General features: G+C 44.4%; 1 protein-coding gene across 2 annotated transcripts in view; it reads right to left on the bottom strand.

The window, feature by feature from the left end:
- Positions 1 to 2,451: 2,451 nt before the first annotated feature.
- FBLIM1 (filamin binding LIM protein 1) overlaps positions 2,452 to 15,270 on the bottom strand; it is a 32,320-nt gene continuing 19,501 nt past the window's right edge. For both annotated transcript variants that reach the window (XM_066606304.1, XM_066606305.1), the window contains 2 exons: positions 4,824 to 4,944; positions 2,452 to 2,912 (listed from right to left, as the gene is read on the bottom strand). In XM_066606304.1, the coding sequence (XP_066462401.1) occupies positions 2,802 to 2,912; positions 4,824 to 4,944 (232 nt within the window). In that variant the 3' untranslated portion in view covers positions 2,452 to 2,801. The remainder of the gene's footprint in view (positions 2,913 to 4,823; positions 4,945 to 15,270) is intronic.

The raw sequence follows: 15,270 nt of genomic DNA, 5'->3' as shown, positions 1-15,270 counted from the left end.
CGTCACCAGATGTGCAAGTAGTGGAAGTGAAAGGAACGTTCCTAATTCTGGTCACGTACAGCAAAACTAAAATCTAATGGGTGAAACCCGCAATAAATTCACATATTAGTACTTTCGTCCGCGCACGGATTTTGCTGCGTTCTGCTGTAGTCTCCACATTGCGATGGCGGACCTCAGTAAATGTAACTGTCGCCTCTCCTGATAGTGAAGCTTCTGCAGCCCCGAACTCATGTTGTTTCTTTCTTTCCATTCCAGGATGTCCAGAGCTGAACTGCATGTTCCAGATAACGTCGCTGCTCCGTCCCCCCAGAGCGCAGCTTGTAAGTTACGGTGCATGGCCGATATAATCTGTTCAGGATGAATGTGATTAATTAGTCTTTACCACCAGTGTACCGCTAGGGGTCGCATTCACGACCCGGACCCTTAGCCAAATGGGGCCCACGGGCCCCCGCCATATGCCGTTTAACCGTCTCAAGGAGGCAGTCGAGGATGGGAGGGCCATTACCCGGTGAGCCGACAGCCAATCACAGGCTGCAGACTCCTTGGGTGCGTGGTCCTTCTACTACTGAGGGACTGCAGTTGTGATTGGTCCGGCCGGCAGTAAACTGACAGCGTCAGGGAGCAGAGCAAAGTCAGCGAAGCATGCGGTACAGGGAGGTATGTACTGTATATATATTCATGTAGAAGATATACCAGCTGTACATATATAATTATATACAGGAGATCCCCAGGTTATACCAGCATGTATATCTGTATATCTCCCTGTATATAGTGATATGGAGCATGCTGGTATAACCTGGGTATCTCCTGTATATAATTATATATGTACAGCTGGTATAACTTATACACCCTTTATATAGTGTTCGATGCGGGAAACCAATCTTTGTGCGTGCCCTTGTATCGCATCGCCCATTGCTGTTAATCGGGCCGGCGGCAGCATCGCCCCACGTGCTGGGTGCATGCGAGTGCGATGTCTCCCTAGCAATGGGAAACCAATGGGGGACACTCTGCGTTTGCTACTTCCCCGAACTAATGTGAAGCGGTTTTGATTTCAATAAAAAGGCCTCATATCCGTGGGGATATCGCATGTTGGCGTGATAACGGGCTGTGATTCACGTCCCGATATCGCACTTGGCTGGGTGAAGTTAGTCTAAGGGGCTACAAACACATTTTCACATAGTCCAGGAAATGACTCATGTTTGGAAAGCTTATGCCAAGCGGCAGATCATGTATGTAAATCCGTATTGCAGCTGTAGGCACTGATGATTATTTGTTTGCACCACAGCGGGCCGTGTACGGGCATTGAAGGGGGCGTCCGAATATAATTTTTTTTTTCATGGCTGGGCATGCTGTAAAATAAAAGAATAGATACTTACCCCTCTTCTCTGCTCAGGTGAATGACCCCACTGTCAGCGCTGGCCAAAAGTCAGGTGACCACTGTTGCCAATCAGAGGCTGCAGCATCACCTCCTGTTCTCCTGGCATCATTGCACCCAGGATGTGAATACTGATGCCAGGAGACCAGGATAGGACAGTGAGGCCTCTGATTGGCCGCAGTGGTCACCTGACTTCTGGCCAGCGCTGACAGCTGGAGATCACCAGAGCCGCTTCCAGGGGGAAGAAGAGGGGGATAATTATCTACTATTTTGTTATTTTACAGCACACCCGGCCATTAAAAAAAAAAAAAAAAAAAAATTAATTATATTATATTCGGATGACCCTTTTAAATCAACCCAAATCTCATTGGTCGGTGGTGTTTTAAAATGCATTTGGCACAGGAACACACGGGGAAATTTATCACTAGCCGCGCTTGCCATTCATTTCTTTTTACAATTGGGGCGGCTTCCTGAATTTACTATAATTTAAGCCATAAACCGCTGTAAATTATAGTACAAATCTCCACTAGCTCGTAGCTGGCAGGGGTGACCCTCCTGGCGCAGGTAGGTAATTTATTAAAAGTTGTTTGCCTCTTAAAAAGTTAAACACAACTTACTCCAGAGCAACTTTTATCAAGACAACTACAGGGGTGTCTGTAAAGGTGACGTCACCCCTCTGTGTGTAACTGCTGCTCTGTGAGGTCACTATGTAGCATTACTGCTGCTCTGTGATGTCACCATGTATTACTGACACTTTGTGATGTCACCCTGTGTTATTACCGCTGCTCTGTGATGTCATCCCTTGGTACTGATAATAAAACATTATATGTAAACTACAATACGGATGTTACATTTTGCATTAATGACCTCCAGCCCTCCAGGATTGTGCTGTAACTTATAAGTATAAAGTCATAGATTGCCGTTACTTAGGAGAAGATGTCCTATACAGACACATCTCTGGACCATTTGAGCATGTGGCTTATTGGCCAGAGACCAGGACACATTCCTGCCCCCCCCCCCCGCCCCTCCCCCATATGTGATAACGCAGCTCGTGATGAGGAATAAATGAGCCGTCGTGTTGTGATTGTATTTATCACTGACAAGTACGGGACGTGCGGACACAAGTCATACGAGTGGTGATGATACTTTGTACAATCGGCACAGTCTATATTAAGGTGCAAGTGGAAGGCGTCCAAATTCCATGAAATGTTTTGTGCGGTGGGAGGAGTCTAGAAACGCGCCACATTGAGTCTTCTCTCCAGTAACTTCCATCCGCATTGCTGGGAGAACATCGCTCTTCCTGCTATCAGGTGTCAGATGGGATGCTTGTCATCGTTGGAGAAGGCCGGGCGCCGGCGACAACTTGCAGTTCGGACATCGGGACGTGGGGAGGACTCGGCTCTCGGTCACGGCTCGGCTGCAGTGGTTAGGACGCCTCGTTTTGCCATGACAGGTGACAGGACTTGCAGAGTAAATGGCCTTTCATGGGGAAGCAGCCGCTGTCTGTCGGCTCCAGGGACAGCAGCACACGACATCTCTGGAACAAAACATAAATGAGAACTGTGCGAACCGAACAACAGGAGCTGCTACCCAGCTTTCCCCGAGTCCAGAAGAGCAGATCTGCCCGGCTAGCACTACATCACTCGACATATTGGCCATTTAGGAGTCGGACAAAGATGGTTGACATTTGCTGTGGCATCTGTAAGCAGTAGTGGATTAGTTAGACCATAAGGGACCATTCACACGACCGTGATTTCACCACCTATTACGTGCGCGATGCACGGCCGCGTGACACACGGTGAATAGAGTCAAAGTAAATAGACTTTCATTAATCATTAGCGTGTAGATACACCCAAGAAAAGGATCGCAGCATGCTCTGTTTCTGGACATACCATTCAGCATGAGCCCCATTCTTTTCTATGGGCAGCATATAAAAAATAAATAAATCTTGGTATTTGTATAGCGCCAACTTATTACGCAGCGCTTTCAGGTAATTATTACTTAATTACCCCCCACCAAGCTGGGTTCTCATTTTACCGACCTCGGAAGGATGGAAGGCTGAGTCAACCTTGAGCCGGCTACCTGACGCATGTGGGGATCGAACTTGCAACCTCCAGGTCGTAGGCGAGAGCTTACACTCTGCGCCACACGAGGCTCTATGCAATATATTGTATACGGATACATACACAACTCCGCTATGAAACCGCTGCGTAGCTCTCATGGTCATGGGTCGTGTGAATGAGCCCTAACTCTGGAGAAGCTCTCATATTACTTGCATGAATTAGCTGACATCTGGGTGTTGCTATCTGCCTTGGCTGGTATAGGATGGTGTATGGGTACATCCTGTTGGGAAGGGGAACGGTAACACCCATTTGCCAGTTAGCGTGGAGCAACAAGGGCTGGCATGTTGCACTTAGCCAAATCACGCTCCCGACTTTGCTGCACCATCTTACAGCCATCGGCCGCTGTGGGTCAGGAGACTTCTTGCTGTATATGGCAATGGACCATGGCGGATATTTTTGTACTTTTTTATGCCGCTTGGTCGTAAAGTAAGAATCCAGCATTGAGCAGGGGGCTGGGCCCGATGAGCCTGGAGGTCCCTTCCAACTCTACCATTTTATGATAAGTCGCATATTTTTGTGCAAGTTGGTATTTGCACAAAAAGTTGCATTTTTTTTCCTTCTGTTCTGGCCCCGGCAGTCTTTGGGCGGGTCTTGGCCCAAATCAGAACATTTAATTATACCAGAAATATACGCCAGGTCGGACCTGAAGGCGCATGAAGCTGCCAGGATGTGCTTCATACATGAAGAGGTGTGTGCCTCCTTATGTACTAAGCACATCATGCGCTGGAGGAAATTGTGCTTCACCCGCCATTGGAAGTGCCAGGCTTAGTAAACTTTCCCCGTAGGCCTGAGCGATGCAGCGACATATTCTAGCACTATGTGATGGAGGGATGGTTAGTAAATATGGCGGTGGCTCCATATCTAAAATCTATTAGTTTCGCTATAAACGTCTCCATGTTGGCCAGACCTTACTTAAGGGGAGATGCCAGTTATCAGCGAACTCGGAGGCTGCAGGGGGCACAAGGTGCCGCGACTCTGCGGTGTAGGGGTGACCCGGGGCTCCATGTGCCGGAGGGGAAGCACTGAGGACAAGTTCATCGGCTCGACGGGGTTTCCGCAGTGTAAGGATTGTGGATGGAATCCCATTTACATGCTGCGACCAAAATCCGGAGCACAAACTGACCTAAAGCTACAGCGTCTCCGTTTATCATCAGTGCGCGTTTTTGCTCTTCAAATTAGGGGGTGAAATCCACACAAGTAACTGCAGAAAATCTACAGCATTTCCATCCCGTGGGAACCTACCTGAACCCTATATAATGTCTAGAAACTACTGACCTCACCGAGGGAGGGGGCGCTGTAACTGCCGATCACACGGAGACACTCACCTCACAGCGATAGCAGTCCTCGTGGTAGCTGAGTCCCATGCATTCAATTTTATAGGAATCGTGCCCCTCTCTTTTAGGTATTATGGGTTCATGGCAAGAAGTGCAAATCGGTGCATATTTCCTGCGAGACAAAATACCGAGTCAAACATGAACATGTCATTTACAAACCAAAGAGCCTCATTAATACATATGATAAAGGGTTTGTAATGGGGGGGCGGTGTGGGGGAGGGTCCGTGGGAGGTGAATAACTGGATAACGGAGGGTGAACCTATTACACTTACAAGTCTTTTTGGGGGGTTGGAAATGACTTCTGTGATCTCACAATGTCCATTTATACACTCATTGTCATAAACCAATCCCTCCCCTATAAGGAATATATATATAATTACACACTCGTTGCGTTGTCAGTAACCTTCTCCCTTCTCTAGAAGTTGTCGGGATGAAACTTTCTCTCTCTGATTGTAACGTTGATATAAGTGATTACAATATCAGAGCAAAAGCATCATTTATTGTGGAGAACCGACCCTTGTAGGGAGGCTCTAGTACCCTGATGTACCACCTCTAGCTTGGATACAAGATGTGATACAGGCAGGCATGGAGGCTCTAGTACCCTGTTGTACCACCTCTAGCTTGGATACAAGATGTGATACATGCAGGCATGGAGGCTCTAGTACCCTGTTGTACCACCTCTAGCTTGGATACAAGATGTGATACATGCAGGCATGGAGGCTCTAGTATCCTGTTGTACCGCCTCTAGCTTGGATACAAGATGTGATACAGGCAGGCATGGAGGCTCTAGTACCCTGTTGTACCACCTCTAGCTTGGATACAAGATGTGATACATGCAGGCATGGAGGCTCTAGTACCCTGTTGTACCACCTCTAGCTTGGATACAAGATGTGATACATGCAGGCATGGAGGCTCTAGTACCCTGTTGTACCACCTCTAGCTTGGATACAAGATGTGATACATGCAGGCATGGAGGCTCTAGTATCCTGTTGTACCGCCTCTAGCTTGGATACAAGATGTGATACGGGTAGGCATGGAGGCTCTAGTATCCTGTTGTACCACCTCTAGCTTGGATACAAGATGTGATACAGGCAGGCATGGAGGCTCTAGTACCCTGTTGTACCGCCTCTAGCTTGGATACAAGATGTGATACGGGTAGGCATGGAGGCTCTAGTATCCTGTTGTACCACCTCTAGCTTGGATACAAGATGTGATACATGCAGGCATGGAGGCTCTAGTACCCTGTTGTACCACCTCTAGCTTGGATACAAGATGTGATACATGCAGGCATGGAGGCTCTAGTACCCTGTTGTACCACCTCTAGCTTGGATACAAGATGTGATACATGCAGGCATGGAGGCTCTAGTATCCTGTTGTACCGCCTCTAGCTTGGATACAAGATGTGATACGGGTAGGCATGGAGGCTCTAGTATCCTGTTGTACCACCTCTAGCTTGGATACAAGATGTGATACAGGCAGGCATGGAGGCTCTAGTACCCTGTTGTACCGCCTCTAGCTTGGATACAAGATGTGATACGGGTAGGCATGGAGGCTCTAGTATCCTGTTGTACCACCTCTAGCTTGGATACAAGATGTGATACAGGCAGGCATGGAGGCTCTAGTACCCTGTTGTACCGCCTCTAGCTTGGATACAAGACGTGATACAGGTGGGCATGGAGGCTCTTGTACCCTGTTGTACCGCCTCTAGCTTGGATACATGATGTGATACGAGGGGGTTGGAGGTGTACAGATTCTGTATGGTATCCTGTGGTATATTGCTCCATGTTTGCTGTAACTGAGCCTCTAGATCGTGCAAACTTGTAGGCTGTGGAAGTTGGCGTCCCAGGTGGTCCCATACATGTTCTACTGGTGATAAATCTGGTGACTGGGCCGCCATGGAAGTGTGCCAATGTTGTGGGGGCTCCTGTGACCCCCTTGTGTACGGCCGAGCATTATCCTGCTGGAAGCCGCCATCAGAGGAACACATGTGGCTGCAGGATGTCCTGAACATATCACTGAGCTGTCATTGTCCCTCATACCACTACTAGGGGTGACTGATTGTCGTATATGATGGCCCCCCAGACCATCACACCTGCAGGGGGCAGTGTGCCACTCAACAGCAAAGGCAAGATTGAGGCACTCTCCCCGAGGTCTCCAGCTACGAACACGGCCGTCGTCAGCGCCCAAACTAACCCTAGATTCTTCGCTGAAGACAACTCGGTTCCACTCTGTAGCGTCCAGCTTCACCATTCATGACCAAAAGTCCTTCAGCCAAGCACCTGGAAATGGTTCTGACAGGCACAAGGGTGTAACAATGGCGTCCTCTGTCTCTGGATGGTGGGCAACTAAACAGCTGCAGCTGCTGGTGCTTGTTGGACGATCAGACGCTCCCCTCTACTGGTGGTCTGTTGGGGGTCCTGAGCCGGGTCACCTTGTGTGCCCTCACACATCCACCGGTCCCAACACCCCCTAACAGTCTGGTCAGACGCTCCTCTCTACTAGTGGTCTGTCGGGGGTCCTGAGCCCGGTCACCTTGTGTGCCCTCACACATCCACTGGTCCCAACATCCCCTAACAGTCTGGTCAGACGCTCCCCTCTACTGGTGGTCTGTTGGGGGTCCTGAGCCGGGTCACCTTGTGTGCCCTCACACATCCACTGGTCCCAACACCTCCTAACAGTCTGGTCAGACGCTCCTCTCTACTGGTGGTCTGTAGGGGGCGTCCTGAGCCCGGTCACCTTGTGTGCTCTTACACATCCACTGGTCCCAACACCCCCTAACAGTCTGGTCAGACCCTCCTCTCTACTTGTGGTCTGTAGGGGGTGTTCTGAGCCCGGTCACCTTGTGTGCCCCCATTCACTGGTCCTAACAACTCCTAACAGTCTGGTTAGACGTTCCTCAATGTTCGGGGGTCCCATACGGCTTCTTGCAATGGGATCACAGGGAGCCGTGCGGATGTCATAGCAGCCTGGGGCCTTCTGAAAGGCCCCAGGGCTGTCATGGCAGAATGCCTATCAAGCCATCCCCTGACAAATTGCAGGGGATCAAAGTAACACATCATTTACTGCACACGATGAACATCATCAGAAGAAGAAAAAAAAGAGTGGCAGATATGCGCTTTTTTTGGTCACCCTGTCTCCAAGAAAAAATATAATAAAAAGCGATGCAAAAGCCTATGTATTCCAAAATGGTATAAACGCAAACTACAAGATATCCCGCAAAAAATGAGTCCCTGCACAACAATGTCGACGGAAAAATAAAAAAGGTTATTGTGCGCAGAAGATGGCGGCAGAAAATAATTTTTAAAAAATTAAATATCTTTTTGTTGCAGTTTGTACGCCGTAGAAACAAGATGCACTGAACGATGGCGGAATGTAATTTTTTAACATTTTTTCTCCACTTAGAATTTTTGTAAAGTTTTTCAGTACATTATATGGTACCATTAAAAAATACAACTCATCCTGCAAAAAAAAAAAGCTCTCCTACAGCGACGTCAATGGATAAATAAAGGAGCTCTGACTTTTATTAAAGGGGGGAGGATAAAATGAAAATGGAAAAACGGAAGAAAGCTTGGTCACTAAGGGGTTAACAAAGGATTAAACACTTCTGGATGAGAAACCTATCAAAGTATTGCAATGAGTAGCAGAAGCCCGTAACTGACGAGGCTTCAATTAGTTAGAACCATTAATGATGCTTCATGACTGAGGAAACTGCAAGTATTCTAGAATAATGGCTTAGCTGTGGAGGAATAGTAGGGAGCGGAAGGAAGGAGGGAGGAAGAGGAGGGAAAGGAAAGGGAGAGCCCTGCTCTGCGGGGTCAGCATCTGGAGGGGGGCTATCTGAAGAGATTTAGAGAAGAGTTATCGTAGGGAGACGGAAAGTCGGTTTTTAGGAAGGGAGGTTCTATATTCTGTCCAAGGGGTGCCGAGTCTCAGGAATCTCCCATCTGTGATTGATAAATGTTAATTTTCTGTTAATTACATACCAGTTAATTCAGCGATTCACCTCAGAAAAATCTAAGGATGTCTTACGCCACAAATGGGCGATAGTGCGTTTAGTAGCCAAGAAGAACATGGAGATTAATCTCTAAGGATCTGTGGAAATATTTGCGATCCGTTTATTCGCCAGAGCTTCCCGAGGGTCTTTCTGTTTATTGCAATGTGTTACCAAGTAGATCAGGGAGTACACTGGGGGGGCCGGACCACCAGATGTGGGGCATATCTCAGGGGTGAGCATCCTCGAAAACAATTTGATGGGTGACCCGGCATTGCGCGAGAACCAGATACCAGCGAAGTAAAATGTTTAATTTTGTCTTTAGCCTTAAAATGTTGTGGGCGCTTTCGTTAGTCGATTTCCATATTTGGGACCAATCTTCATCAGAGAGGGTATTGCCTATGTCTTTCTCCCAGGGTGAAACATATGTCATTAGTGAGGCAGGCTTCTGATCACAGGCTGGATGGTTGCTCTCCTCTTGAGTCCGCAGGACGCGGCGGCTCTGGTTTTCCCAAAAAAATTTACATTTTGATTCATCTGACTACAGAACAGTTTTCCAATTTTCCTCGGTCTATTTTGAATGAGTTTTGGCCCAGAGAAGACGCCGGCATTTCCGCATTGTGTTGATATGTGGCTTCTGGCTTGCATGGTACAGCCTTAACTTGCATCTGTGGATTGCACAGCAAACTGCGTTCACAGACAGCGATTTCTGGAAGTATTCCTGAGCCCATGTATTACAGAATCATGCCTGGATATAATGCAGCGCCGCCAGAGGGACCGTAGATCTCGAGCATCCGATATTGACTGTTGGCCTTGTCCCTTGTGCACAGGATATTATTATGTACCGTAGATAATGGGATATTCAGAGTCTTTGCAATTCTATGTTTAATCTTGAGGAACATTTTTCTGAAACGGTTCTACAATTTTTAGACAGTTTTTGACAGTTTGGTGAACTTCTGACCAGCTTTACCTCTGAGAGACTCTGCCTCTCTAATGCTTCATTTACATGGGATGACTGTTGGCTAAACAAACGTACGGGTGGGTGACGTCGCTGCTAGTTGTCAGCGCTCATGCGGAGCGTTTAGAGAGGCAGATCGCCGCTGACTATCGCTCACATCTCGCTCTGCGCTTCACATTTGTGGAGTTTCCACGCAGCGAGAAGTAACCGAACCAGCGATGATTTTATGCTGGTTGAAAGTGAGCGACAAACAAATAGTAAACAGCGGCTTTACATTCAGACGTAACGATTATCGTGCATTTTCATTCATTTGAACGAATTTTGCAGGATAATCGTCCCATGTAAATGTCCCGTAACATGCTGTTTTTATATACAGTCATGTGACTCAGTGGAAAATTGACTTTCCAGCTGTTTTTCATTAGTATCACTTACTTTTCCAGCCCTTTGTTACCCCTGTCCCAACTTTTATGAGATTCCTGCCATCAATTTCTAAAGGAGTTATTTTTTTTTAAATAAAATGGAAACATGTCTCCCCTCCCCCCTCTGGGGGTGCTAGGTAAAATATTTCAAGTCATAGCATTCTTATGTACTATCCCGCTACTCCTGCCGGTATAATGTATCTAATGTACTACCCGACACACCATATAATGTATCTAATGTGCTACCAGACACACCATATAATGTATCTAATGTACTACCCGGCCCACCATATAATGTATCTAATGTACTACCAGACACACCATGTAATGTATCTAATGTACTACCCGACACACCATGTAATGTATCTAATGTACTACCCGGCCCACCATATAATGTATCTAATGTACTGCCCGACACACCATATAATGTATCTAATGTACTACCCGACACACCATATAATGTATCTAATGTACTCCCCGACACACCATATAATGTATCTAATGTACTCCCCGACACACCATATAATGTATCTAATGTGCTACCTGACACACCATATAATGTATCTAATGTACTACCAGACACACCATATAATGTATCTAATGTGCTACCCGACACCATATAATGTATCTAATGTACTACCCAACACACCATATAATGTATCTAATGTACTAACCAACACACCATATAATGTATCTAATGTACTACCCGACACACCATATAATGTATCTAATGTACTACCCGACACCATATAATGTATCTAATGTGCTACCGGACACACCATATAATGTATCTAATGTACTACCCGACACCATATAATGTATCTAATGTGCTACCCGACACACCATATAATGTATCTAATGTACTACCAGACACACCATATAATGTATCTAATGTACTACCAGACACACCATATAATGTATCTAATGTACTACCCGACACACCATATAATGTATCTAATGTACTACCCGACACACCATATAATGTATCTAATGTGCTACCCGACACACCATATAATGTATCTAATGTACTACCAGACACACCATATAATGTATCTAATGTACTACCCGACACACCATATAATGTATCTAATGTACTACCCGACACCATATAATGTATCTAATGTACTACCCGACACCATATAATGTATCTAATGTACTACCCGACACCATATAATGTATCTAATGTACTACCCAACACACCATATAATGTATCTAATGTACTAACCAACACACCATATAATGTATCTAATGTACTACCGGACACACCATATAATGTATCTAATGTGCTACCGGACACACCATATAATGTATCTAATGTGCTACCAGACACACCATATAATGTATCTAATGTATTACCCGGCCCACCATATAATGTATCTAATGTACTACCCGACACACCATATAATGTATCTAATGTACTCCCCGACACACCATATAATGTATCTAATGTACTACCCGACACACCATATAATGTATCTAATGTACTACCCGACACACCATATAATGTATCTAATGCATTACCCGACACACCATATAATGTATCTAATGTACTACCCGACACACCATATAATGTATCTAATGTGCTACCCGACACACCATATAATGTATCTAATGTAGTACCCGACACACCATATAATGTATCTAATGTGCTACCCGACACACCATATAATGTATCTAATGTGCTACCCGACACACCATATAATGTATCTAATGTGCTACCCGACACACCATATAATGTATCTAATGTGCTACCCGACACACCATATAATGTATCTAATGTGCTACCCGACACACCATATAATGTATCTAATGTACTACCCGGCCCACCATATAATGTATCTAATGTAGTACCCGACACACCATATAATGTATCTAATGTAGTACCCGACACACCATATAATGTATCTAATGTAGTACCCGGCCCACCATATAATGTATCTAATGTACTACCCGACACACCATATAATGTATCTAATGTAGTACCCGACACACCATATAATGTATCTAATGTACTACCCGACACACCATATAATGTATCTAATGTACTACCCGACACACCATATAATGTATCTAATGTACTCCCCGACACACCATATAATGTATCTAATGTGCTACCCGACACACCATATAATGTATCTAATGTACTACCCGGCCCACCATATAATGTATCTAATGTACTACCCGACACACCATATAATGTATCTAATGTAGTACCCGACACCATATAATGTATCTAATGTACTCCCCGACACACCATATAATGTATCTAATGTGCTACCCGACACACCATATAATGTATCTAATGTACTACCCGACACCATATAATGTATCTAATGTATTACCCGACACACCATATAATGTATCTAATGTGCTACCTGACACACCATATAATGTATCTAATGTACTACCAGACACACCATATAATGTATCTAATGTGCTACCCGACACCATATAATGTATCTAATGTAGTACCCGACACACCATATAATGTATCTAATGTACTACCCGACACACCATATAATGTATCTAATGTACTACCCGACACACCATATAATGTATCTAATGTACTCCCCGGCCCACCATATAATGTATCTAATGTACTACCCGACACACCATATAATGTATCTAATGTACTACCCGACACACCATATAATGTATCTAATGTACTACCCGACACACCATATAATGTATCTAATGTGCTACCTGACACACCATATAATGTATCTAATGTACTACCAGACACACCATATAATGTATCTAATGTGCTACCCGACACCATATAATGTATCTAATGTAGTACCCGACACACCATATAATGTATCTAATGTACTACCCGACACACCATATAATGTATCTAATGTACTACCCGACACACCATATAATGTATCTAATGTACTACCCGGCCCACCATATAATGTATCTAATGTACTACCCGACACACCATATAATGTATCTAATGTACTACCCGACACACCATATAATGTATCTAATGTGCTACCCTACACACCATATAATGTATCTAATGTGCTACCCGACACACCATATAATGTATCTAATGTACTATCCGACACACCATATAATGTATCTAATGTAGTACCCGGCCCACCATATAATGTATCTAATGTACTACCCGACACACCATATAATGTATCTAATGTACTACCCGACACACCATATAATGTATCTAATGTACTACCCGACACACCATATAATGTATCTAATGTACTCCCCGACACCATATAATGTATCTAATGTACTCCCCGACACACCATATAATGTACCTAATGTACTACCCGACACACCATATAATGTATCTAATGTAGTACCCGACACACCATATAATGTATCTACTGTACTCCCCGGCCCACCATATAATGTATCTAATGTACTACCCGACACACCATATAATGTATCTAATGTACTCCCCGACACCATATAATGTATCTAATGTACTCCCCGACACACCATATAATGTACCTAATGTACTACCCGACACACCATATAATGTATCTAATGTAGTACCCGACACACCATATAATGTATCTACTGTACTCCCCGACACACCATATAATGTATCTAATGTAGTACCCGACACACCATATAATGTATCTACTGTACTCCCCGACACACCATATAATGTATCTAATGTGCTACCCGACCCACCATATAATGTATCTAATGTAGTACCCGACACACCATATAATGTATCTACTGTACTCCCCGGCCCACCATATAATGTATCTAATGTAGTACCCGACACACCATATAATGTATCTACTGTACTCCCCGGCCCACCATATAATGTATCTAATGTACTACCCGACACACCATATAATGTATCTAATGTGCTACCCGACACACCATATAATGTATCTAATGTACTACCCGACACACCATATAATGTATCTAATGTACTACCCGACACACCATATAATGTATCTAATGTAGTACCCGACACACCATATAATGTATCTAATGTGCTACCCGACACACCATATAATGTATCTAATGTACTACCCGACACACCATATAATGTATCTAATGTACTACCCGACACACCATATAATGTATCTAATGTGCTACCCGACACACCATATAATGTATCTAATGTGCTACCCGACACACCATATAATGTATCTAATGTACTACCCGGCCCACCATATAATGTATCTAATGTAGTACCCGACACACCATATAATGTATCTAATGTACTCCCCGACACACCATATAATGTATCTAATGTACTCCCCGGCCCACCATATAATGTATCTAATGTAGTACCCGACACACCATATAATGTATCTAATGTACTATCCGACACACCATATAATGTATCTAATGTAGTACCCGACACACCATATAATGTATCTAATGTACTACCCGACACACCATATAATGTATCTAATGTACTACCGGACACACCATATAATGTATCTAATGTACTACCCGGCCCACCATATAATGTATCTAATGCACTACCCGACACACCATATAATGTATCTAATGTACTACCCGACACACCATATAATGTATCTAATGCACTACCGACACACCATATAATGTATCTAATGTACTACCCGACACACCATATAATGTATCTAATGCACTACCCGACACACCATATAATGTATCTAATGTACTCCCCGACACACCATATAATGTATCTAATGTACTACCCGACACACCATATAATGTATCTAATGTACTACCCGACACACCATATAATGTATCTAATGTACTACCTGACACACCATATAATGTATCTAATGTACTACCTGACACACCATATAATGTATCTAATGTACTACCCGACACACCATATAATGTATCTAATGTACTACCAGACACACCATATAATGTATCTAATGTAGTACCCGACACACCATATAATGTATCTAATGTACTCCCCGACACACCATATAATGTATCTAATGTGCTACCCGACACACCATATAATGTATCTAATGTACTACCCGACACACCATATAATGTATCTAATGTACTCCCCGACACACCATATAATGTATCTAATGTACTCCCCGACACACCATATAATGTATCTAATGTACT

The sequence above is a fragment of the Eleutherodactylus coqui genome, chromosome 6 (genome assembly GCF_035609145.1).
Source record: "Eleutherodactylus coqui strain aEleCoq1 chromosome 6, aEleCoq1.hap1, whole genome shotgun sequence".
NCBI classification, from domain to species: domain Eukaryota; kingdom Metazoa; phylum Chordata; class Amphibia; order Anura; family Eleutherodactylidae; genus Eleutherodactylus; species Eleutherodactylus coqui.
This window is presented reverse-complemented; position numbering and strand designations above follow the sequence as displayed.